The following is a 23,654-nucleotide window of genomic DNA, read 5'->3' on the forward strand; positions in this document are numbered from 1 at the left end:
GCAGTGAGCCTGAAACGTGGAGAGATAAGCTAGAGGGTGGGGGTGGGGAGAAAGTAGCATAGAGTATAATGGGTGAGTGGGGGAGGGGATGAAGGTGATAGGTCAGGGAGGAGAGGGTGGAGTGGATAGGTGGAAAAGGAGATAGGCAGGTCGGACAAGTCCAGACAAGTCATGGGACAGTGCTGAGCTGGAAGTTTGGAACTAGGGTGAGGTGGGGGAAGGGGAAGTGAGGAAACTGTTGAAGTCCACATCGATGCCCTGGGGTTGCAGTGTTCTGAGGTGGAAGATGAGGCATTCTTCCTCCAGGCGTCTGGTGGTGAGGGAGCGACGGTGAAGGAGGCCCAGGACCTCCATGTCCTCGGCAGAGTGGGAGGGGGAGTTGAAATGTTGGGCCACGGGGCGGTGTAGTTGATTGGTGTGTGTCCCGGAGATGTTCCCTAAAGCGCTCTGCTAGGAGGTGCCCAGTCTCTCCAATGTAGAGGAGACCGCATCGGGAGCAACGGATACAATAAATGATGTTAGTGGATGTGCAGGTAAAACTTTGGATGTGGAAGGCTCCTTTAGGGCCTTGGATAGAAGTGAGGGAGGAGGTGTGGGCACAGGTTTTACAGTTCCTGCGGTGGCAGGGGAAAGTGCCATGATGGGAGGGTGGGTTGTAGGGGGCGTGGACCTGACCAGGTAGTCACGGAGGGAACAGTCTTTGCAGAAGGCGGAAAGGGGTGGGGAGGGAAATATATCTTAGGGCGGCACGGTGGCACAGTGGTTAGCACTGCTGCCTCACAGCACCAGGGACCTGGGTTCAATTCCCGCCTCAGGTGACTGACTGTGTGGAGTTTGCACGTTCTCCCCGTGTCTGCGTGGGTTTCCTCCGGGTGCTCCGGTTTCCTCCCACAGTCCAAAGATGTGCGGGTCAGGTGAATTGGCCATGCTAAATTGCCCATAGTGTTAGGTAAGGGTTATATGTTGGGGTATGGGTGGGTTGCGCTTCGGCGGGTCGGTGTGGACTTGTTGGGCCGAAGGGCCTGTTTCCACACTGTAAGTAATCTAATATCCCTGGTGGTGGGGTCTTTTTGGAGGTGGCGGAAATGTCGGCGGATGATTTGTTTTATGCAAAGGTTTGTAGGGTGGAAGGTGAGCACCAGGGGCATTCTGCTCTTGTTATGGTTGGAGGGGTGGGGTCTGAGGGCGGAGGTGCGGGATATGGACGAGATGCATTGGAGGGCATCTTTAACCACGTGGGAAGGAAAATTGCAGTATCTAAAGAAGGAGGCCATTGGGAGTGTTCTGTGGTGGAACTGGTCCTCCTGAGATCCACTCCACCCTCTCCTCCCTGACCTATTACCTTCATCCCCTCCCCTACTCGCCCATTGTACTCTATGCTACTTTCTCCCCTCCCCCACCCTCCTCTAGCTTATCTCTCCACGTTTCAGACTCTCTGCCTTTATTCCTGATGAAGGGCTTTTGCCCGAAACGTCGATTTCACTGCTCCTTGGATGCTGCCTAAACCGCTGTGCTCTTCAAGCACCACTAATCCAGAATCTGGTTTCCAGCATCCTTAGTGCTGTTAAGAAGGGAATACCAGGATCTTGACAAAGCGACAGTGTATGAAAGATGACATATTTCCAAATTGGGTTGCTGTGTAACTTCGAGGGGAACTTTGAAGTGGATGTGTTATCATGTATCTGATACCCTTGCCCTATTAGGTGGTAGAGATTGAGAGTTTGGAAGGAGCTATCAAGTAAACCTAGGTGAATTGTTGCAGTGCATCTTGTAGCTATGTTGCACTGCCACTGAGAGTCGGGATTGAAGAGGAAGAATGTTTAAGGTAGTGAACAGGCTGCCAATTAAGTGGCCTGCTTTGTCTTGGATGGTGTCAAGTCTCTTGAATGTTCTTGGAGCTGCACCCAATCTAGACAAATGGAGAGTATTCCATCACAATCCTGATTCCTCTAGATGGTGGACAGGCTTTGGGAGCCAGGAGGTGAGTTACTGGGGTATTAAACTTTGATTCTCAAAATAGGAAAGTCTAAAATACACATTAAAAAGTTATGTTAATCATTACGAGATGAAGGAAAATTATCTGGAAGAGGTGATCTAATTTTTTTTTTCTCTTTGCATCAGTCAGTCTAACTGTCTGATGCAAAGACAAAATAAATGTGAAGAAATTAATTAACTTGGAAAAATTAACAAACTGCAGACTTCTATTAATTTTCTACAAGGTGCACGATCAAGGTTTCCCCACCAATATTACATTTATTGCAGAAAGATGCTGATTTGAAATCCTTCGAGCTTCTGTTTGAGGGCGTCTTGTTGCATACCTATGATCTTGCACAGTAGGGCAGCATGGTGGCTTAGTGGTTGGCACAGCTGCCTCACAGTGCTAGGGAACTGGGTTCGATTCCAGCCTTGGGCGACTGTGTGGAGTTTGCACATTCTCCCCGTGTCTGTCTGGATTTCCTCCGGGTGCTCCGGTTTCTTCCCACAGTCCAAAGATGTGCAGGTTGGGTGAATTGGCCATGTTAAATTGCCCATATTATTCAGGGATGTGTACGTTGGGTACATTAGTCAAGGGTAAGTATATGATAATAGGGTAGAGGAATGGGTCTGGGTGGGTTACACATCAGAGAGTCAGTGTGGACTTGTTGGGCAGAAGGGCCTGTTTCCACACTGTAGGGATTCTATTCTATAAGGTTTGAGTGGACACATTAACATTTACAAAGCTGCTCAAATGTTCTAATGTAGGAAGACAATGCACAGAGAGGAATATCCAAATATCTAGTATATTACACTCATAACTCAGTCTCTTCAATGTTTTTCTCCTCACTTTCTACAGAAATCTGTTTTGAAATGTATCATAGTTTGTCATTTTGCTATTCTATCTACCTTAGTAGAAATATTTAAGATGGAAAGGGGGAAACTATGGAATGCAGTGACTTAACATAATGCCTAAGTTGAAGTACAGTTCACAATGTGAACTGGTATGATTTGCACATTATCAAACTAATTCCTTTATAGCGCAGGTTCTCATTTGTGCCATAGAGCCAATGGGAATCTGGCTGATTGCACACATTAAAGGGTAAAATTTTGAATTGAGTGCTCTGGAAACAGGTTTTCACCTGTTTGGAGCCTATATCAGGAAATTGTCCAGATGCAGCCAATGAGTTTCCAATCGGAACTAGTAAATTTCTCCTTTGAATTTGCATTCACACTCTGGTCATTCAAAAAAAAAGGAAGAAGCCAGTTTGGGCTGCTGGTGTTTTATACTGACGTTATTGGTGTCAAAAGTGAAAAGGATGTTATTCACTTTCATGACAGCATTTTTCTTGATGAAGATAAATACTGACCAAGTCAAAATCTATGACTTACTGATAATTAATTTTCTCTATTCTTTTAGGATCACCTTAAAAAATGCGAGTTTGAACATGTAACATGTATCAATGGTTGTGATGCTATCTTACATAGAAAAGATTTAATGGATCATTTGCAAACTGTGTGTGAATACAGAGAAGAAGCCTGCCAATATTGCAAAGTGAAACTGATCTTTAAAAACATTAAGGTAACAGCATATTTGGTGGTTAATCAGTTATTTTGTTAGCCAGTTCGTGATTGCTACGTAATGTTGTGCTATTGAGGATTAAAAAGGTACTTAATGCTTTGGTGTTCTGTATATCAGACTTTGTTTTCACGTGCTGTTCCTGATTTCTCCTGTCTACACAAGAGGCTATTTTGTGACTCTCGACATATTATCACCATAACCTCAGAGGCAAAAACTCCTGGATTCTAAGATTTGAACATGTACTGATGGTCGACATTACAGTGTTGTACTGAGGGAGTGTTATATGCATTGTCCTTTCAAAGAGACTTTAATACAAGGCCTCAATCTGGCCCCTCAGATTTATTGTAGAGATTCCATGGCACAGTTTGAGAAACATAGAATCGCTACAGTGTGGAGGCAGGCCCTTTGGCCCAACAAGTAGGGCGGCACGGTGGCACAGTGGTTAGCACTGCTGCCTCACAGCACCTGAGACCTGGGTTCAATTCCCGACTCAGGCGACAGACTGTGTGGAGTTTGCACGTTCTCCCCGTGTCTGCGTGGGTTTCCTCCGGGTGCTCCGGTTTCCTCCCACAGTCCAAAAGATGTGCGGGTCAGGTGAATTGGCCATGCTAAATTGCCCGTAGTGTTAGGTAAGGGGTAAATGTAGGGGTATGGGTGGGTTGTGCTTCGGCGGGTCGGTGTGGACTTGTTGGGCCGAAGGGCCTGTTTGCACACTGTAAGTCTAATCTAATCTAAAAGTCCACACCGACCCTCCGAAGAGTAACCCACCCTGATCCATTCCCCTAGCCTATTATCCTATATTTACCCTTGGCCATTGCACATCCCTGAACACCTAACCTGCACATCTTCTGACTGTGGGAGGAAACTGCAGCACCCAGAGGAAACTCATACAGACACTGGGAGAATGTGCAACATCCATATAGACAGTCACCCGAGGCTGGAATTGAACCCAGGTCCCTGGCGCTGAGAGGCAGCAATGCTAACCACTCAGCCAGCATGCCGACCATGTTCATTCTTGCATTCTTGCATTTGGGAGGACATTCCAAAGGCTATTAGATTATTTTTCTTTCATACTGGAAAGATCAAAGTGGTGCTAATCATATGATGAACCTCAATCAATGATCAGTTAGTATAATTAATATACCTGATTGTTTGTGATGCATCTAATTTGGTATTACTTACAGATTTTGCATTTTTCTTTTACAAGGAGCATGAAGCAGTTGCATGTCCAAATTTTCCGATCCAATGTACATACAATTGTGGTAAAAGTTTATTAAGAAGTGAGGTGAGCAATACTTAAGTAATAAAATTGCAATATTTACATAAAGCTGCATTAATTATCAGTAATAATGTTTGATTTTAAAAATTTTATTAGCATTTTTCTCCACCTTTTTTTTCACCACAATACACCATGATGCAGGACTGACTCTTAACAGATATTACTACATGTTATTTTTGAAGTGCTTCATGGGGGGGGGGTTTCTCTTGCAACGCCTAGCGAGTTTTCTTATGCAAAGGTCCCAACTTCACCTCTTTAACCAGGTGACAAATGCCCCGTGTACAATACTAGCCTGGTTCTCTGACTGACCATAGGTGGAAGTCCCCTCATCCCCCAGTTGATGGGATACCCCAGAATCCTTGACAGCCAAGTCATCTTAGAACCACAACCCTATACATGGTCAAATGTTGGCAGTCTAGTTTACCTTTAACAGTGTATTTATTGGGACATCACCCTCAAACCAATGCTACTCATGGCAGATAGGGTGGCACATCTGACACTTCCTTACACATACATCTGCCCATCCCTTTCCTTGTTGCTGTTTAAGCATCAGGGCCAGGATTAACTATATGTCCTTAGCCACATCTCATTTTACAATCCTGCTACTGTTTCCCTTCTGCCTGTCGTAACCCAGCATCTTGCCATTCTCCAAACAGGAAAGCCTTCAATCATTTCAAAACACTCCTTTTTATTCACCAACACCAAAAACAAGCAGAATTCAAACAAACAGAAACTGCATTTGCTTCTTGAAACAACAATTGACTTTCCAGTGCCAATGATTTTACAGTAAATTAGAGAATACTGCATCCAGCACATCTGCTGGAAGTGGTGGTCAATCAAGTCCTGTCTGGCTATTGTGCTGCAGATAATGTTCCTCCTATTCAAAGCTTCCCCTTCCTCCTCAGAAGACAGCTCTCCAAGCTCATCGACCTCCATCACATCCTCTCTTTTCCTCCTTCATTTGGACAGAGCACAGCATACCAGGATTATGCAGCACATTTGGTCCAGAGTATACTGCAAGGCACCAACACACCAATCTAAGCAGTAGAACCTCATCTTCTGAAGGCCTGTTGTCTGCTTCACGGTGGCTCTGGTCGAAGAATGGGTTACACTGTAAGTGTTCTCCGCCTCAAATCAGGGTGCTGCACTATGCAGTCATTCGTCATGGTTGAAAAGGAGAGCCCTTGTCTGTCTTTGAAAAGCATTTGGCTCTTGAAACTCAGTAGAATCATGAGAGTCCTTGGTGTACCCCACAGTGCTACAGAGTGGTACCAATAATCACAAGTGTATGTTGATAGAATGGCACCCTTTCCCATCAATGAACTCAGCCATGTTATAAAATTGTCCTCTCTGTGCAACGTGAGTACAGTCTGTGCTCTGCACAGGAGGAAAGCCAGCTTTGTTGTTGAAGATTATTGCTCGGGATGCAGCACTGGCCCGATCATGAGGAAATTAGGTGAATCTGTGTGCCCTGGCACAAATGGATCCACTGTTGTTCATCATTTATATAAATAATTTGGATGAAAATATTGGAAGCATGGTTAGTAAGTTTGTGATTGACACCAAAATTGGTGGAAGTGGACAGTCAAAATTTTTATCTAAGATTACAACAGGATCTTGATTAACTGGGCCAGTGGACCAAAGAATGGCAGATGGAATTTAATGTAGATAAATGCAAGGTGCTGCATTTTGGTAAGACAAACCAGGGCAGGACTTACACAGTTAATGGTAGGGACCTGGGAGAGAGACCTAAGGATGCAGATACATACTTGCCTTGAAAGTAGAGTCACAGGTAAACAAGATGGTAAAGGTATTTTGCATGCTTAGCTTCATCAGTCACGGCATTGAGTACAGGAATTAGGACATCATGTTATGGCCGTACAAGACATTGGTAAGACCACATTTGGAGTAGTGCATACAATTCTTGTCATCCTGCAAATGGAAGGATGTTATTAAACTGGAAAGAGTGCAAAAAAGATTTGCAAGAATTTTATCAAAACTGGAAAGTTTGAGTTATAAGGATAGGCTGGGACATTTTCCCTAGAATGTAGGAAGCTGAGGGGTGACATTGTAGACGTTAATAAAGTAATGAGTGGTATAGGTAAGGTGAATAGGCAAGGTCTTTTCCGCAGGGTAAGGGAATCCAAAACTAGAGGACAACGGTTTAAGGTGAGAGGGGAAGAGACCTGAGGGTCAACTTTTTCACACAGAAGGTGGTCTGTATATGGAACGAGCTGCCAGGAAAGTGATAGAGGTGAGTACAATTATAACATTTAAGAGACATTTGCACAGGTAGATGGATAGGAAATGTTTCGAAGGATATGGGCCAAATGTAGGCAAATGAGACTCGTTCAGATTTGCAAGCCTGGTTATCATGGACAAGTTGGGCCAAAGGGTCTGTATCCATGCTGTTTGACTCTGACTGTCTGACTTGTGGATTGTATCCAATGGCATGCCCCTTCAGTCATTTGCAATGGGCAGAGAGTTGATTCTACTCACCCAACTTGTACTTGCAGAACTCTGAACATGTAGCCCATCATTAGGTATGGTTCCATGATTGGACAACAGTTCTCAAATCCTCCAACCCTGGCAACATCCTTGTAAATCTTTTCTGAACCTGTTCTCAAGTTTTACATCTTTCCTATAGTAGGGGGATGCAGTAACCTAACCACTATCCTGTTAAGCTGCACCATGACCTCTGTACAAACTGGATTTAGCTAGTGCTGCATTGTACAAATAACATTTTGGATGTTGGTGGAAAAATAGACAGCATTGTATCTGCACTCCAACTCATTCATGAGATTGAGTGAGAGTCAAAGCCATGCTTAAAGGACAGAGCAGCCCTGCTCACACAGTAATCATCATTGTAAGGAAGCAGAAATCTGAGAGTTCTCAAAAATATAGGCATCATGCCAACTTCCAGAGTGGTGCAGACTTCTCGACTCTGAGGTGATCACAGATCAACTTTTATCTGTTCATGGAATGGAATCTATGAAAACTGCTGCATTATGATATGGTGTTCTCAATGTAACCTGTACACAGTCTATAGTTCAGTGTACCTGGGAAGGCAGCTATGTTGCAAATCCTACTGCTTCCACTGCAGCACTGTCTTGTCATGGAGAATCAAATTGAAGCCATGTGATCTGACACAAATTGCCTCGGTAATAGCCTCCATGCATTTGTGGGTCGTGGACTGAGAAAACCCACACAGGTCCCGATTGGATCCTTGGAAGCAGTTAGTTGCATAACTATTTAGTTCAGTTGTTGCCTTGATGATCACTGGAATAGGGTGACCATTGTGGAAATGGCATCGAGGATGGTAGACTCCGGACCTCTTGTACCACCTCCCCCTTTCTGAGAGAACCTTCAGCTGTGACTACTTCATGTGGAGACTATTTGGCAGCCACTGGAGGTTATTGGTGGTCCTGGGCTTGCTGGTGTATTTGTTCCTCGGCGTAGAATCATAACAACAATGACAGTAACCATTGCTGTCGCTTGTTACATTGATCACAGTTCCACTGAACTTGTGGGGGAAATATCAGAAACAAAACAGGTCAGTAGTAATGTGAGTAGTCAGCATTCACATCTTACACAACTGACAATTTAGCATCATCCTGATACAGTGGGACATGGTGGACTTTGACAAGGATGGCTCTGGACTATCTTGTCAGGGATCTTTGACATAATGGACCTTATTCCAATGTATGCAGCACAAGACATGCCACACAAATACAGTAGGAGATTGTAAATACAGTAGGATTACTGAAAACCTGACACCCCACCCCACCCTGCATTCTTAGAAAGGCAGCTTGGGTTTTGAAGAGTATGTTGGCAGATGCCTACAGTTCAAGGTGAGAGGAAATTACCTTCATATCCTCTTGCAGTCTGAGACCTTGGATTGTCTTTGGAAGAATGGTGGCCCTCCCATGCCATTTTTGATGTTGTTTGTGCTAACTGTGATCAATCTGCAGTTACCAATGAAATGGTCAAGGTTGCTTGTGACCAAGATTTATAATCCCCACAATTGGACATATGCAGGGTTCTATGACAACAAATGCCTTTATCCTGTACTGAGTAATGTCTGATTAATGCTATTGCCATGTACAGCCTGCTGCTCAGACAGAAAGAAACACTTACTCCATCTACTCCAGCTGTAGTCAAAGCCTCCTCTATTTCCAATGAGCATCTGTGATTCAGATGAAGGTGGAAGGCAACACAGATCACACTTCACACAGTGAGTCACATGTTCAGCCTGTTCACCTTACCCCCTCCCTCCACCCCCCAACAAAGCTTCATGTTCCTTTTCCTTGCACTCCCTGGCACCACCTCTACTCTTAGCTTCCACATGATCTCATACAGCTCCTTGAAATACAACTTCGTCTTCCAGCATTACTCCCGGTTCCAGTCCTCCAAGATTAGCTAAGATATAAGTGTGGTGATGCACTGGCTTGCCCATCAAAGCCAGGATGGTGATAACCATCAATGATTGCACTCTCCAATCCCACTGTACCCAGTCCTCTAATAGACCATCTTCTCTCCACCCCCCCCCCCCCCCCCACTACATGCTGAGTTGGTCCCATTTTGCGTGGGTTTCCTCCAGCTGCTCCAGTTTCCTCCACAGTCCAAATACGTGCGGGTTAGATGAATTGGCCATGCTAAATTGCCTGTAGTGTTAGGTGAAGGGGTAAATGTAGGGGAATGGGTGGCTTGCGCTTCAGCGAGTCAGTGTGGACTTGTTGGGCCGGAGAGCCTGTTTCCACACTGTAAGTAATCTAATCTAATCTAATTTTGCTGGCTCCAATCCACACTACTGACTTCAACTTCCCTACCACATCAGTGGCCCCAACAAAGCCCATGACTCTGAGTTAGCAGGCCCCCAGGACTGACAGTGGACCACCCCCTGACCAGTTTGGATGAACAGCCCAATTAATGGATGACCAGACACTGACTGACATGAGGTGCACCAATATATTCATCTCTGACTGACTACTGCTGACAAGCTGCCTGGCTTTGTGCCTCCACTAAATGACAAGGCGAGACAGAAGAACTCTGAGCTTTCACATTTCAAGGTAACACAGTGCAAAAAAGGCAAGGCAAGGCAGAGATGGTTTGAGCAGGCACATCTTAGGTGAGAACTAAGATAGCAAGCCTAGATCTGTGAACTGCACCCTGCATCAATGCATGAGATTGGTGCCTGCCCCTTCACTCAAAGCAGTTTGGTTGCAACATTCCAATACAAGATGTTGGTCTGAAATATGCCATGATGATGTGAGGCTGGTACATGACCAGTATCAGCCTTCATGGATAGGGGGTGCAGACTGTCACTGCCCATTGATGTTGGGCACTGTTGGCCAAAATGGAGGCCCAGACTTGTAAACGGTGATTTGGAGCCACCATTACTGACTCTGCCCCTCCTGTCAGGAGTTGTCACTGTCTAGATTCTCTAGTGAGAGAACAGCAAACTGTATGTAAATGAGGTGGTTAGGCATTTATGAAATGTAAATGCATACAAATAGGCCCCTTGTCACTCACTGGCATGACTCTGTCTCACCATTGGGTGGAAAGTTGAACTTATTTTCTTAACATTGTGACTGTCATTTTTCTGACCTTATCATTTTTCCCAATTGACTCAGCATTGTTTACGTTTTTTTGGGGCTGGGAAAATTCAGCTCCATGTTACTTTTTTGATCTTCATAATAGTGTTCAGCCTATTTATAAGTTTGGGTTGAAGAAATTAAATAACTATGTATTGCCTTAGAAGAAGTAGGTACAAAAAAAGTTAATACTGCTGTATTCAACATTATTTGTTTTAATGTATTTTCTATAATTCTTCGGTATTTTCTTTCAGTGTGAAAAATAATTCAGCAGAGTTTATTTCCCAGGCATAAAAACATCATTAATTTTAATAATAGAAGATTGTGGTATGATGTACACTTCCTTCAGTACTATGGGAATGAGAAACACTTCCTTAAAATGAATAATCATGGCTTGATGCTAACCTTCAAATAAATGAGTCAACAATTCAACAGCAACAATTTTGCTAAATTGCAGAGGGACTGTTCTGTTCTTTCATTTCTGGGTCCAGACTGATGAGGTGATAGCAAACTTTTGATTAAATAAATGTGCATTTAAGGGGTTACTATCCATGGTGCATCTCTTTTACATGAAACTGGTTTTAATACAATTAGGGAATAAATTCATTCTTGTCACAGCATGTGAATGGCTGCTTTGAGAAATAGAACTCACAAATTCAAAGGACAAGAAATGTCTCTTCAAAATGGGATTGAGTGAGAACGAAGGGAGCTTTTGTCTATTACATCTTAACATGCTGCAATGTGCCCTGGAGTGTTTCAAAATGGATTAGACTAGATTAGATTCCCTACAGTGCGGAAACAGACCCTCCGGCCCAAGAAGTCCACACTGACCCTCCAAAGAGTAACCCACCCAGATCCATTCCCCTACTCCCTACTAATACACCTATCACTATGGGCAATTTAGCATGGCCAATTCACCTGAACTGCACATCTTTGGACTGTGGGAAGGAACTAGAGGAAACCCACGCAGACACAGGGAGAATGTGCAAACTCCACGCAGACAGTCACCCGAGGCTGAAATTGAACCCGGGTCCCTGGCGCTACAGTTAAGATTTTATGGCCTTCTGTCAATTTGATTCGCACAAAAAGACCCAAACTACACTTTTTCCCCTCTAAGTTGGAAGGGCCCAATTTTGGATCCACAGTTAATTTTATCAAGGAGTTCCAATCACACATTCAGATAATGACAGCTATTATCATTCTCTCCATTGAGTTGGTGTTACAAAATATTTATGGTTTCTCTGCAGCTTGACACACACTTGATGGAATGTCCAGAAGCTGAAGTGGAATGTAGCTACAAAAAATATGGTTGCCGTGTCAAGGTAAGCAACAATATTAACTTTCATATCACCAATTATTTAAAATCATAAAACAATGCATAATTGTGACATTACTTTTACAGGAAAAGCGGTGGATGATAAGGGAACATGAACATTCTTATTTAAATGAACACTTGTTGCTCGTTGTTACAATCAATACTAAATTAGAAGAACAGGTAATGCTTTCTGAAAAGCACTTGCATATTATTTGTTGCCAATTTGACTTGATGCCTGCAATCTCTGATTTTGTAATGTTCTGGCCTGCTCCTAGGCTCCTTCCTCAATCCTTCCAGACTTTAGGCTTCCAAGAGTTTCCTGAGCACCTATGACACTTAGGTCTCAAAATTATGTTTCAAAAGCCTGCACTGCCTTTTATACATCAGAAAACATCCTCAATGTTTACAATTGCAGGAATCCTCCATTCAGAGTTCTCTGATCTCAGACCAGCCATTGCTTTGCTCAAATCCAGGGAAATTCCTGTGAAATGAATCCATTTTTCACAGACCCTGCTTGTCCCTGCTGTAAAATTTGTTCATTTCACAGATTATCCAAAAGGATTGAGGGATTGCAAGCAATTTTATTGAAGAACTACAACTTAAATACAGTACATAATTAGACCAGACACAGCCCGATGTGTAACCTCTAACCCATGAGAACGGTTTACCAGCCCAGAATGAGAGGGACTGTGGAAAGATAGCAGAATTTGATCTTGCTGCCTGCTGTAATATTTTCTTCGTCTTCATGAGCAGGGTGAGATATTAAACTGAAAGGTAGCATGGATCCAACTCAAGGATGAGCTGAGCAAGGTGTTGAACTGAAGCCAAATGGACAAATCTCGGGGACCTCTCCTCCACTTCTTTCTCAAAAAGCTCTTGTGAGGAAAATATCATCTGTTAACTTTATTGTGTGTCAGCTCAAGCAGCTGCTGAGGAATTACCCTCAACTAACTTACAATTCTGTAAGCACTATTATTTTTACATTACATTTCCAGAAAACCTTTTTGTAGTCATTCCCAGCGCTCATGATCATCTGGTCATCTCAGACACCAGTCTCCTCAAAGTATTCTTCCTTCCTGTGTCAATGACACATTGAAACAAATTGCAGAAAATGTTCACCTGGAACAGATAAACCAGAAGCTTTAGATTAGATTAGATTACTTACAGTGTGGAAACAGGTCCTTCGGCCCAACAAGTCCACACTGACCAGCCGAAGCGCAACCCATCCATACCCCTACATTTGCCCCATACCTAACACTATTTAGCATGGCCAATTCACCTGACCCGCACATCTTTAGATTGTGGAAGGAAACTGGATCACCCGGAGGAAACCCACGCAGACACGGGGAGAACGTGCAAACTCCACACAGTCATCGCCTGAGGCGAGATCTGAATCCGGGTGTCTGGCACTGTGAGGCAGCAGTGCTAACCACTGTGCCACCGTGCCGCTATAACACGAGAGGACACCACTCCGCATCTAGCAAGGCTGACCAGCAGAATCTGCTGCTCTTAGTGTCTTCCATAGAGAGGATTTACTCATTGAAAATTAACTTGTTTAACCATGTTATGAAATGTATCTTCTGTGCCCATCAGGTTCTGGCGTGAAACCTGAACAAGGAGCTTTTGGCTCAGAAATAGAACACTACTCACTGTGCCTCAAAACCTCCCCTGAAAGTGTTCCCAGATTCCCGTTTCAGTACTGCCATGATATAAACCGCTTTCCTTATGCTTCCAAAACTTAGGGCCAACATGAATGCAAATAAATTAATAACCCACCTAACACTACTTGGTAAAGTGAAGAGTTCAACCTCCTATAGTCTCTGATTAATGTAAGTAGCAGTATTAAGTACCAGTTGTTAAATATGGCTGCACATTTGGGTGCATGGTGCTTATCTTATAGGCACCACCCTTGGTGGTCTAAAATGGCATTCACAGCACATGCACACATCTGGAGTAAGTCAAGCCAGACACCATATTGGCAAATGTGTTAGTGTTTGTGCACAAAGCTCCCATCAGAAGCATGCAGGGTGGGCCACTCACCTTATCAGTCAGCTTCTAACAGTGAGTGGACATCGACACTACCATTTTGAAGTTCAATAATCCAGCTATTGCCTTTTCTTAGTCTTGCACGGATATGCAAGCAGCAGCAGGAAGAAAACTCTGCCTAACTAGCAATGCTGTTTTAAGGCATCGTCAACTACTTACAGCATTGTTGTTGGTTTATTTCTATTGGCTGTTGTGATTGTGCAAGTGTCGGATACTTTCTAGCATTCTTTAAAGCTGCTAAAGTCTACAGGGACCTCTGTGGCAGGTGGTGTCTGTAAAGTTTTGTCAGTTTTGCTGGCTGTAAAAATTCTAAACCACAAACCACTTACTCCCACACATGGATGAACTAGTAGTCATCTGCCTTGGAGAATAAACTGAGGGCTTGTAGATCAGAACAGGCTGCAATAAGAAGCAGGGGGAGGGAGAGAAGGGCTCCCTGCATAACATTCAGGATGTTCAGGAAGCAACTTGTCTGAATCTCAGCAAGAAACCATACACTACCTGAAATATTAACAATCGAGTGAGGACATTCTCACTGAAATCTAGCAATGGCAGTCTCCACAACTGCAGCCTCAGAGCAGAGTAAGGGTTGCATTGTCATGGTGAGGGGGACAGTATTTTTGCACTGGGGTCCTTGCAAATATCAGGTACCTTCATTCTGTGGCAGCCCACTGTTCATTTGTCATCACAACCAACCTACTAGCTATTCGAATATAACAACATTGCTCATGACTTAAGTGTGCAATCCATGCACTTTTGCAGTGTAGTAATCATAAAAGCTTTGCTTTTGTACAAAATGAGATGAAGCAGACCATTAGCCTACTGAAACAGCGAGTGGGACTTGGTGCAACTGATGTGCATTGAACCGACCATTTGAAGAACCAGTGGCAAACCTGAGCTCCTGAGCAGAAAGCCCAACTGAATTTAAATGCCTTTCAGGACATCGGGACATTGAAAGCAGAAATCACACCCATTGTGAGCTGCTGGCCAATCTGAGGAGCACCCTGGGGGACGTCTACAGTACTCTCCTGATGAAGAGCTTACGCCCAAAATGTCAATTCTCCTGCTCCTCGGATGCTACCTGACCTGCTGTGCTTTTCCAGCACCAAACTCTCAACTCTGATCTCCAGCATTTGCAGTCCTCACTTTCTCCAGAGTGTGTGCCAGATTCCATGATGGTCTTTTGTGTGTTAGTGTCACACCATCATGAGGGCACAGCCCTTCCCACTAACTAAACAGAGAGTAGCTGAGGACCAGAGGACATAGTGGAGGAGGTAAACTGGACAACCTAAGTTTACCCAGGTTCTGTATGAACAACCCACCTGACTGTGAACCCTGTAACCCTAACTTTAGTCCCTCATTCTCTGAGCTCACCTTCCCTCTGTCAATCCCACTGCAGTGTTCACAATGTGAAACAATAAATCCAACAAGAAATATACATTCCAAACCAAATTTAGAAATCAAACCATGTCAAATGGCATACAAACACCAATCAGTCATCCTCATGCATTCCCTTAGGCTTTGTCATCAGGGTCCATTTTCCTGCCCTCTAGCTCCTATTCAATACAAATCCAATGGCCGCAGCATGGTGACTGGGAGCTGCTGAATTTCAGTGGGAGAGACTGCAGAGAGAAGATGACCGACTCTGAGCCTACAAAGCCTAGTTTCAGACAGCACTGTTTTAGCATAGTCAGGTTGGCTGACTGACAGGCCAAGGCTCTGGCAGAACATTGAATACTGCCATCATGAGAGAAGGCAGCAAGTCTTTACAGAGACATTGCTAGTCCCTAGTATAACCTCAGCCATTCTGGCATTGTGTTGAAGGACAAATTGCTGGACTATAGCTGAAATATTCTCGACACTACAATCCACTGTCACGCTGACAGCTGTCCAAACATGTATGGCAGCAGCAAGCAAATCTTTAGCTTTAGTTAACACAGATACGGGGGCGGGGGCTGCTTCTTCAGCTGCAGTGAAAGGTGATGTATCAGTTACTGGACATTCTATCATAGTTGGATTCAGAGGTATGCTAGTGAGTTTGTCACCAGTTTCATGCTGAAAGAATTAGGCTACAAGCTCTGTACAGACCCTTCTGCAAATTTGATGCTGGATCCCTCTGTGCTTTTTTTTTGTATCCAGAGCAGGCTTTCTGACAGGCCTGCCAAAGCGCCAAGCATTATATTGTGCGCTTGATTTAACCTCCTCTGTAGTCCGTCCCATCAAAATGTTCACCTGAGGTCTCTGGGGTAGACTTCAGGAGAGTCCACCCACTAGTGAGCTGACAGCTATGCAACACTTACCCCGGCCAATACAGGCCACTTGTGCTCAGTGCATCTTCAGAAATTTACACTGCATCGATGCTGTCCTCCACTTTACAGGCAGTGCCAGTCTCTGCCCTAGTGGTAACAAATTGTAAATGAAGTTCTGATGTTTTTTCATCGTTAGTGTTTTCATCTTCCACCTATCAATCTGGTTGCTGCAGTTCCTGAGTATTTGGAAAGAAATTAAGTAGAGGGGTAAAGTTGTGGTGAGAGGCAATATTGGAGAAAGTAAGAGATGCATACTCGCACAGTCTGCAGCTTATAAATCAGAAGTGAGTGTAGGATGGAAAAGGACACTGCCTGGGGAGGTAGGATGTGAGAAAGAGGATTAGGTATGGTTATACTGTCATCTTCTATGGTTTCACCTCTACCCACTCCAATGATGGTGATCTCCTGCCTGGCAGTAAGGACAGGCCTCTTTCCCACACTGTAAGTTTGCTTTGTTTCCAGTTGTGCAACGTCTTTTCCTGAGAGAGATGGAGAGGATTGTCAGTGAGTGTGGCGTAGTCTGCCTGTGTGATGTGGCTGTCAGTAGAATAGCTGTGTAGATGTGGGTGTGAAGCTTACAGCAGTGCTCAATGTTTGATGGTGAGGGAAACTGTGATTGTTAAGTAAAAGTTCTGTTGTCACTGACTGTTAGGAGATGAGCAGCATCTGAGATTGTGGTCTACTTGATTGAATGTGGCGTTTGAAGACAAATTTGCTGGCTTTCACCATTCGTGAGGTCATTGAACTTTATGCAGCTCTGTACAGGTACTTGGGCTTGACTCCTGGTATTGTCCAGCAGAGCTGACTGGCCCCACTGTCTTCCAAACATTTGGAGGGCCTCCTGGCTTCCCATACATACATACTTTCCTGCTTTGCATCTTCACCACTAAGATCTCGAGTGCAGTATCTGAGAATCTTGAAGCAGACTCTTTCCTATGTTATGCCATTACTCAGAGCATTTTTAATGTCAGAGTGCCTTATACTAAACAATTCAGCACTTGTGCTTGAGTATAAGGCACGTCCTCATCAAGAGAAACAGACCAATTTTTCTTACTGTAGGCTAACTTCAACCTAGCCCCTCTCAGTTTTGGTTCCCTCTGTTGAGGTGTAAAGCAACTCAATGATGAATTTAGTTTTAGCTGCACACTACAATCTTAGTACCAAACAGCCAACACAGACTCTGTATGCTGGCAATCTCACATTGACAACATGAAAGACAATGGCGCATTGTGAGTCCCATGTCATAGGTTTTCCGATTTAGCATGCATGCTATTATGAAAGTGTTTTATCGAGAAAGAACTTGCATTTGTAAAACATCTTTCAAGTTCTTGGAAAGCTCCAAAGAACTTAAAGCTGATAAATTACTTTTGGAGTGTAGTTATTGTTATTATGAGGAGAGGCTGTGTAGATTGGGATTATATTCATTGGAATTCAGAAAGATGAGGAGGGATCTTATAGAAACATGTAAAGTTATGAATGGAATCGATAAAATAGAAACAGATAAGATATTTCCACTGGTAGGTGAAACTAGAACAAGAGGTCATGCCCTCAAGATTAGAGGAAGCAGGTTTACAATTGAACTGAGAAGGAACTTCTTCACCCAGAGGGTTGTTAATCTGTGGAATTCCTTGCCCAGGCAAGTAATTGATGCTAGTTTCAGTAATTTTTTTGAAAACTAAAGGAATTAATGGATATGGTGAGAGTGTGGGTAAGTGGAGCTGAGTTCACAAAAAGCTTAACCATGATCCTATTGAGTGGCGGAGCAGGTTTGAAGGGCTGGCCGGCCTACTCCTGCTCCTAGTTCTTATAAGGCAAATTGCACTCAGTAATCTATTTAGCCTTAATATTGTTACTTTGGTAGTGTAATTTTTATTCATCTGATATAATCCATCAGTAACATTGTTTGGAAACATTACTACATCTGCAGAGGTATTCCAGAGATGTGGGTAGCTGAGGGGATTCACACAGATCACAATGACCTTTTATTTTGGGCAATTTCCAGAAACGTTTTACACAATGCTCTTATTTGCTGTGTTGAAGAAAATACTGTAAAATTTGTAGACAAACTGCACCTACAATTAAAATTGAAATATAGGTGACCACACGAGGTGTATGAATGTTTACAAGGGGTTGAAAAGAATTGTTGCTCAGTTTTACTGTTGGCTTACTTGCAGTATTTCCTAATGTTGTGAAGTTTTATTCAAACTTCCCTTTAATTTCTTAATGCCAGATTTTAGACTTAAAAAACACTTTATGTGAAAGGAATCAAGCCATCATTCAATTAGAAGAACAGATCAGCAAACTTGACATGGAAATGAGGCGATTAAATGGGCATATTTCCAAAAATGATGATGAAGTTGCAAGAACACAGGTAAGAAATTTCTGAGTTGGATTTTCATAGATCACCATTTTTGTAAATAGTTCTGTGCACCCTAAATTGGTTGCTAAATACCTCTGCTTTGGCCATTTGTGACTGGTAAGGCCTCAGCTTAGGCAATAGAGACGTGGAGCAGATTTCCTGCTCTTTTGATCAGAGGAGATACGTGGAACCACTAACTTAGAGTCATAGAGATATACAGCATGGGAACAGACCCTTCAGTCCAACCTGCCCATGCCGATCAGATATCCCAACCCAATCTAGTCCCACCTGCCAGCATCTGGCCCATATCCCTCCAAACCCTTCCTATTCATATTCCTATCCAAATGCCTCTTAAATGTTGCAATTGTACCAGCCTCCACCACATCCTCTGGCAGTTTATTCCATACACGTACCACCCTCTGTGTGAAAAGGTTGCCCCTGAGGCCTCTTTTATATCTTTCCCCTCTCACCCTAAACCTATGCCCTCTAGTTCTGGACTCCTCGATCCCAGAGAAAAGACTTTGTCTATTTATCCTATCCATGCCCCTCATAATTTTGTACACCTCTACAAGGTCACCCCTCAGCCTCCGACGCTCCAGGGAAAACAGCCCCAGCCTGTTCAGCCTCTCCCTATAGCTCAAATCCTGCAACCCTGGCAACTCCCTGTATTCCATGAGATCTAACCTTGCTAATCAATCTCCCATGGGGAATCTTGTTGAATGCCTTACTGAGGTCCATATAGATCACATCTACCACTTTGCCCTCAGCAATTCTCTTTGTTACTTCTTCAAAAAAACTCAATTAAGCTTGTGAGACATGATTTCCCACGCACAAAGCAATGATGACTACCCCTAATCAGTCCTTGCCTTTCCAAATACATGTACTTCTGGTCCCTCAGGATTCCCTCCAACAACTTGCCCACCACCGACGTCAGGCTCACCGGTCTATAGTTCCCTGGCTTGTCCTTACCACCCTTCTTAAACAGTGGCACCATGTTAGCCAGCCTTTCGGCACCTCACCTGTGACTGTCGATGATACGAGTATATCAGCAAGAGGCCCAGCAATCACTTCTCTGTTTTCCCATAGAGTTCTAGGGTATACCTGATCAGGTCCTGGGGATTTATCCTCCTTTGTGCATTTTAAGATATCCAACACTTCCTCCTCTGTAATATGGACATTCTATATCTTCCATATCCTTTTCCACAGTAAAAACTGATGCAAAATACTCGTTTAGTATCTCCCCCAATTTCTATGGCTTTACACAAAGGCCACCTTGCTGATTGATCTTTGAGGGACCCTATTCTGTCCCTAGTTACCCTTTGTCCTTAATGTATTTGTAAAAACCTTTTGGATTCTCCTTAGTTCTATTTGCCAAAGCTATCTCATGTCCCCTTTTTGCCTTCCTGATTTCCCTCTTAAGTATACTCCTACTGCCTTTATACTCTTCTGAGGATTCACTCGATCTATCCTGTCTATATTTTGCATATGCTTCCTTCTTTTTCTTAACCAAACCCTCAATTTCTTTAGTCATCCAGCATTCCCTATACCTACCAGCCTTTCCTTTCACCCTAACAGAAATATATTTTCTCTGGATTCTCGTTATCTCATTCGTGAAGGCTTCCCATTTTCCAGCCGTTCCTCTACCTGCGAACATCTGCCCCCAATCAGCTTTTGACAATTCTTGCCTAATACCGTCAAAATTAGCCTTTCTCCAATTTAGAAGTTCAGCTTTTAGATCTGGTCTATCCTTTTCCATCACTATTTTAAAACGAATAGAATTATGGTCGCTGGCCCCAAAGTGCTCAGTCGCCTGCCCTGCTTATTTCCCAAGAGTAGGTCAAGTTTTGCACCTTCTCTTGTAGGTACATCCACATACTGAATCAGAATATTTTCTTTTACACACTTAACAAATTCCTCTGCATCTAAACCCTTCACACTATGGCAGTCCCAGTCTAAGTTTGGAAAGTTAAAATCCCCTACCGTAACCACTCTATTATTCTTACAGATAGCTGAGATCTCCTCACAAACTTGTGGAAAATAAACAAAATTCCAGAAGGATCCCAGGCTAAAACCAGCAGAATGCTGTTTCCCCTACCCAATCTTAAAAATGCTTACTTCTATAATTCAAACAGAGCATTGAAAATAAAGGTATCAGTCATTTAAAAAAAATTCTATAATTATTTATTTGCCCTTTTTGTACTTTAAAAGAATTGGCTCTCTGCAAAAGAGAAAAAAACATGCTATTGTTTTTGTTTTATTTTGTAATAGAGAAGTACAGTTCTTTCGAATTGAAACTGTTCAACTAGCGATGAAACAATAATCATTCACAATGGCCTAGATTTTCCATGGCCTGACATTGGTTATTCCAGTGTAGATGAGGGTTACAAAGAATTGTCGGAGAAATTGAAGATTCTGCTAGACAATCTCCATGTGCCTGGAAAACCTTCATTTAATTCAGACAATTCAGAGAGTTTCAATGAAATTATGTAAATACTTCCTCAGGAAATGTTGAACTATTAAATCCATAGTCTAACTGGTGAGTAACTGTTCAACTGACCCCAACCTTACCTCAAATGCCCTCAACTACACCACTAATAGACCTCTTACAAGACCATTTAACCCCAAGGCATTTTATGCGTATGTGAGAAACATGAGAATGACGAGAACGAGGGTAGGTCCGATCAAGGACAGTAGTGGGAGATTGTGTATTGAGTCGGAAGAGATAGGAGAGGTCTTGAATGAGTACTTTTCTTCAGTATTTACGAACGAGAGGGACCGTATTGTTGAAGAGGAGAGTGTGAAACGGACTGGTAAGCTAGAAGAGATACTTGTTAGGAAGGAAGATGTGTTGGACATTTTGAACAACTTGAGGATAGACAAGTCCCCCGGGCCTGATGGGATATATCCTAGGATTATGTGGGAAGCAAGAGAGGAAATTGCAGTACCGTTGGCAATGATCTTTTCGTCTTCACTGTCAATGGGGGGTGGTACCAGGGGACTGGAGAGTAGCGAATGTTGTGCCCCTGTTCAAAAAAGGGAATAGGGATAACCCCGGGAATTACAGGCCAGTTAGTCTTACTCCTGTGGTAGGCAAAGTAATGGAAAGGGTACTGAGGGATAGGATTTATGAGTATCTGGAAAGGCACAGCTTGATTAGGGACAGCCAGCACGGATTTGTGAAGGGTAGGTCTTGCCTTACAAGTCTTATTGAATTCTTTTGAGGAGGTGACCAAGGATGTGGATGAGGGTAGAGCAGTGGATGTAGTGTACATGGATTTTAGTAAGGCATTTGATAAGGTTCCCCATGGTAGGCTTATGCGGAAAGTCAGGAGGCATGGGATAGAGGGAAATTTGGCCAACTGGATAGAAAATTGGCTAACCGGTCGAAGTCAGAGAGTCGTGGTAGATGGTAAATATTCAGCCTGGAGCCCAGTTACAAGTGGAGTTCCGCAGGGATCAGTTCTGGGTCCTCTGCTGTTTGTAATTTTTATTAATGACTTGGATGAGGGAGTCGAAGGGTGGGTCAGTAAATTTGCAGATGATACGAAGATTGGTGGAGTTGTGGACAGTGAGAAGGGCTGTTGTCGGCTGCAAAGGGACTTAGATATGATGCAGAGCTGGGCTGAGGAGTGGGAGATGGAGTTCAACCCTGCCAAGTGTGAGGTTGTCCATTTTGGAAGAACAAATAAGAATGCGGAATACAGGGTTAATGGTAGGGTTCTTAGTCAGGTGGAGGAACAGAGGGATCTTGGGGTCTATGTACATGGATCTTTGAAAGTTGCCACTCAGGTGGATAGAGCTTGTAAGAAGGCCTATGGTGTATTAGCGTTCATTAGCAGAGGGATTGAATTCAAGAGTCGTGAAGTGATGTTGCAGCTGTACAGGACTTTGGTTAGGCCACATTTGGAGTACTGTGTGCAGTTCTGGTCGCCTCACTTTAGGAAAGATGTGGAAGCTTTGGAGAGGGTGCAGAGAAGATTTACCAGGATGTTGCCTGGAATGGAAAATAGGTCGTACGAGGATAGGTTGAGAGTTCTCGGCCTTTTCTCGTTGGAACGGCGAAGGATGAGGGGTGACTTGATAGAGGTTTATAAGATGATCAGAGGAATATATAGAGTAGACAGTCAGAAACTTTTTCCCCAGGTACAACAGAGTGTTACAAGGGGACATAAATTTAAGGTGAAGGGTGGAAGGTATAGGGGAGATGTCAGGGGTGGGTTCTTTACCCAGAGAGTGGTGGGGGCATGGAATGCACTGCCCGTGGGAGTGGTAGAGTCAGAATCATTGGCGACCTTTAAGCGGCAATTGGATAGGTACATGGATGGGTGCTTAATCTAGGATAGATGTTCGGCACAACATCGTGGGCCGAAGGGCCTGTTCTGTGATGTATTGTTCTATGTTCTATGTTCTACCATGGTCTGACCACCACCCTTTTCCCACTTTGCCCCAGTCTCACTACCTAGCTGCTCAACTCCTACTGTTGCCGCTCCACACCCAATCACATCCCACTCCACCTCCCCTGGCAGGACCCAATACCCTATTTTACCTTTCACTGCAGATCTGCTCTCTCTTATCTCAGTCTGAACCTAACCACACTTTCACTGCTCTGGACCCAATGGGACTGATCCCCAAATTGATCACCCGTTCTGCACCCAACTCCCCTTTCATTCCTATTCCCTTGTTGTGGCACCTACCTTTTGTATGGTATTACTTGGTTGCTGTAAAATTGTAATACTTCTCTGCCAATTTTCTGCCCTTTTTTGATCTATTTTATTCTAATTGTTATGTCAACATACTGTTGCTTTAAAACAGAAAATGCTAGCTGGGCATACTGACAAAATAATAAAGATTGAGCAGCAATCACAACAACTTTGTAGAAGATTTGATGAAGAAGGGAGAAGTGAAATCTCAGCCCTGAAGGAAATCATCAGTGTATTAAAGGAAAAAGTGGATCGTGCTGAAAATAGCATTGCATCACTAGGTCTGTGTTACTTCCAACGTTCTTTCTCAACAGCAATGGTACATTTTGTATTTTAATTTATTGTGAATTTGGCAAAGTTTAATCAATTTTAAGCAGAGCTGAACTACTGTATTCAGAATTCACTTCAATTGACGTTGAGTGGACAATTAAACCCATAATCCAAGGGGTAGACTGTAATGACAAGGAGCAGGTTTCACACAAAACATTGGCTTTTT

General features: G+C 43.5%; 1 protein-coding gene across 1 annotated transcript in view; it reads left to right on the top strand.

Annotated features, from left to right (window-relative positions):
* The window catches only part of LOC132819400 (TNF receptor-associated factor 5-like), a 69,030-nt gene that overhangs the window by 43,150 nt on the left and 2,226 nt on the right, over positions 1 to 23,654 (top strand). The window contains exons 5-10 of the mRNA XM_060830883.1: positions 3,395 to 3,556; positions 4,764 to 4,841; positions 11,677 to 11,751; positions 11,832 to 11,924; positions 18,330 to 18,470; positions 23,271 to 23,439. Coding sequence (XP_060686866.1) covers positions 3,395 to 3,556; positions 4,764 to 4,841; positions 11,677 to 11,751; positions 11,832 to 11,924; positions 18,330 to 18,470; positions 23,271 to 23,439 — 718 coding nt within the window. The remainder of the gene's footprint in view (positions 1 to 3,394; positions 3,557 to 4,763; positions 4,842 to 11,676; positions 11,752 to 11,831; positions 11,925 to 18,329; positions 18,471 to 23,270; positions 23,440 to 23,654) is intronic.

The sequence above is a fragment of the Hemiscyllium ocellatum genome, chromosome 10, assembly GCF_020745735.1.
Source record: "Hemiscyllium ocellatum isolate sHemOce1 chromosome 10, sHemOce1.pat.X.cur, whole genome shotgun sequence".
In the NCBI taxonomy this organism is placed as follows: Eukaryota; Metazoa; Chordata; class Chondrichthyes; order Orectolobiformes; family Hemiscylliidae; genus Hemiscyllium; species Hemiscyllium ocellatum.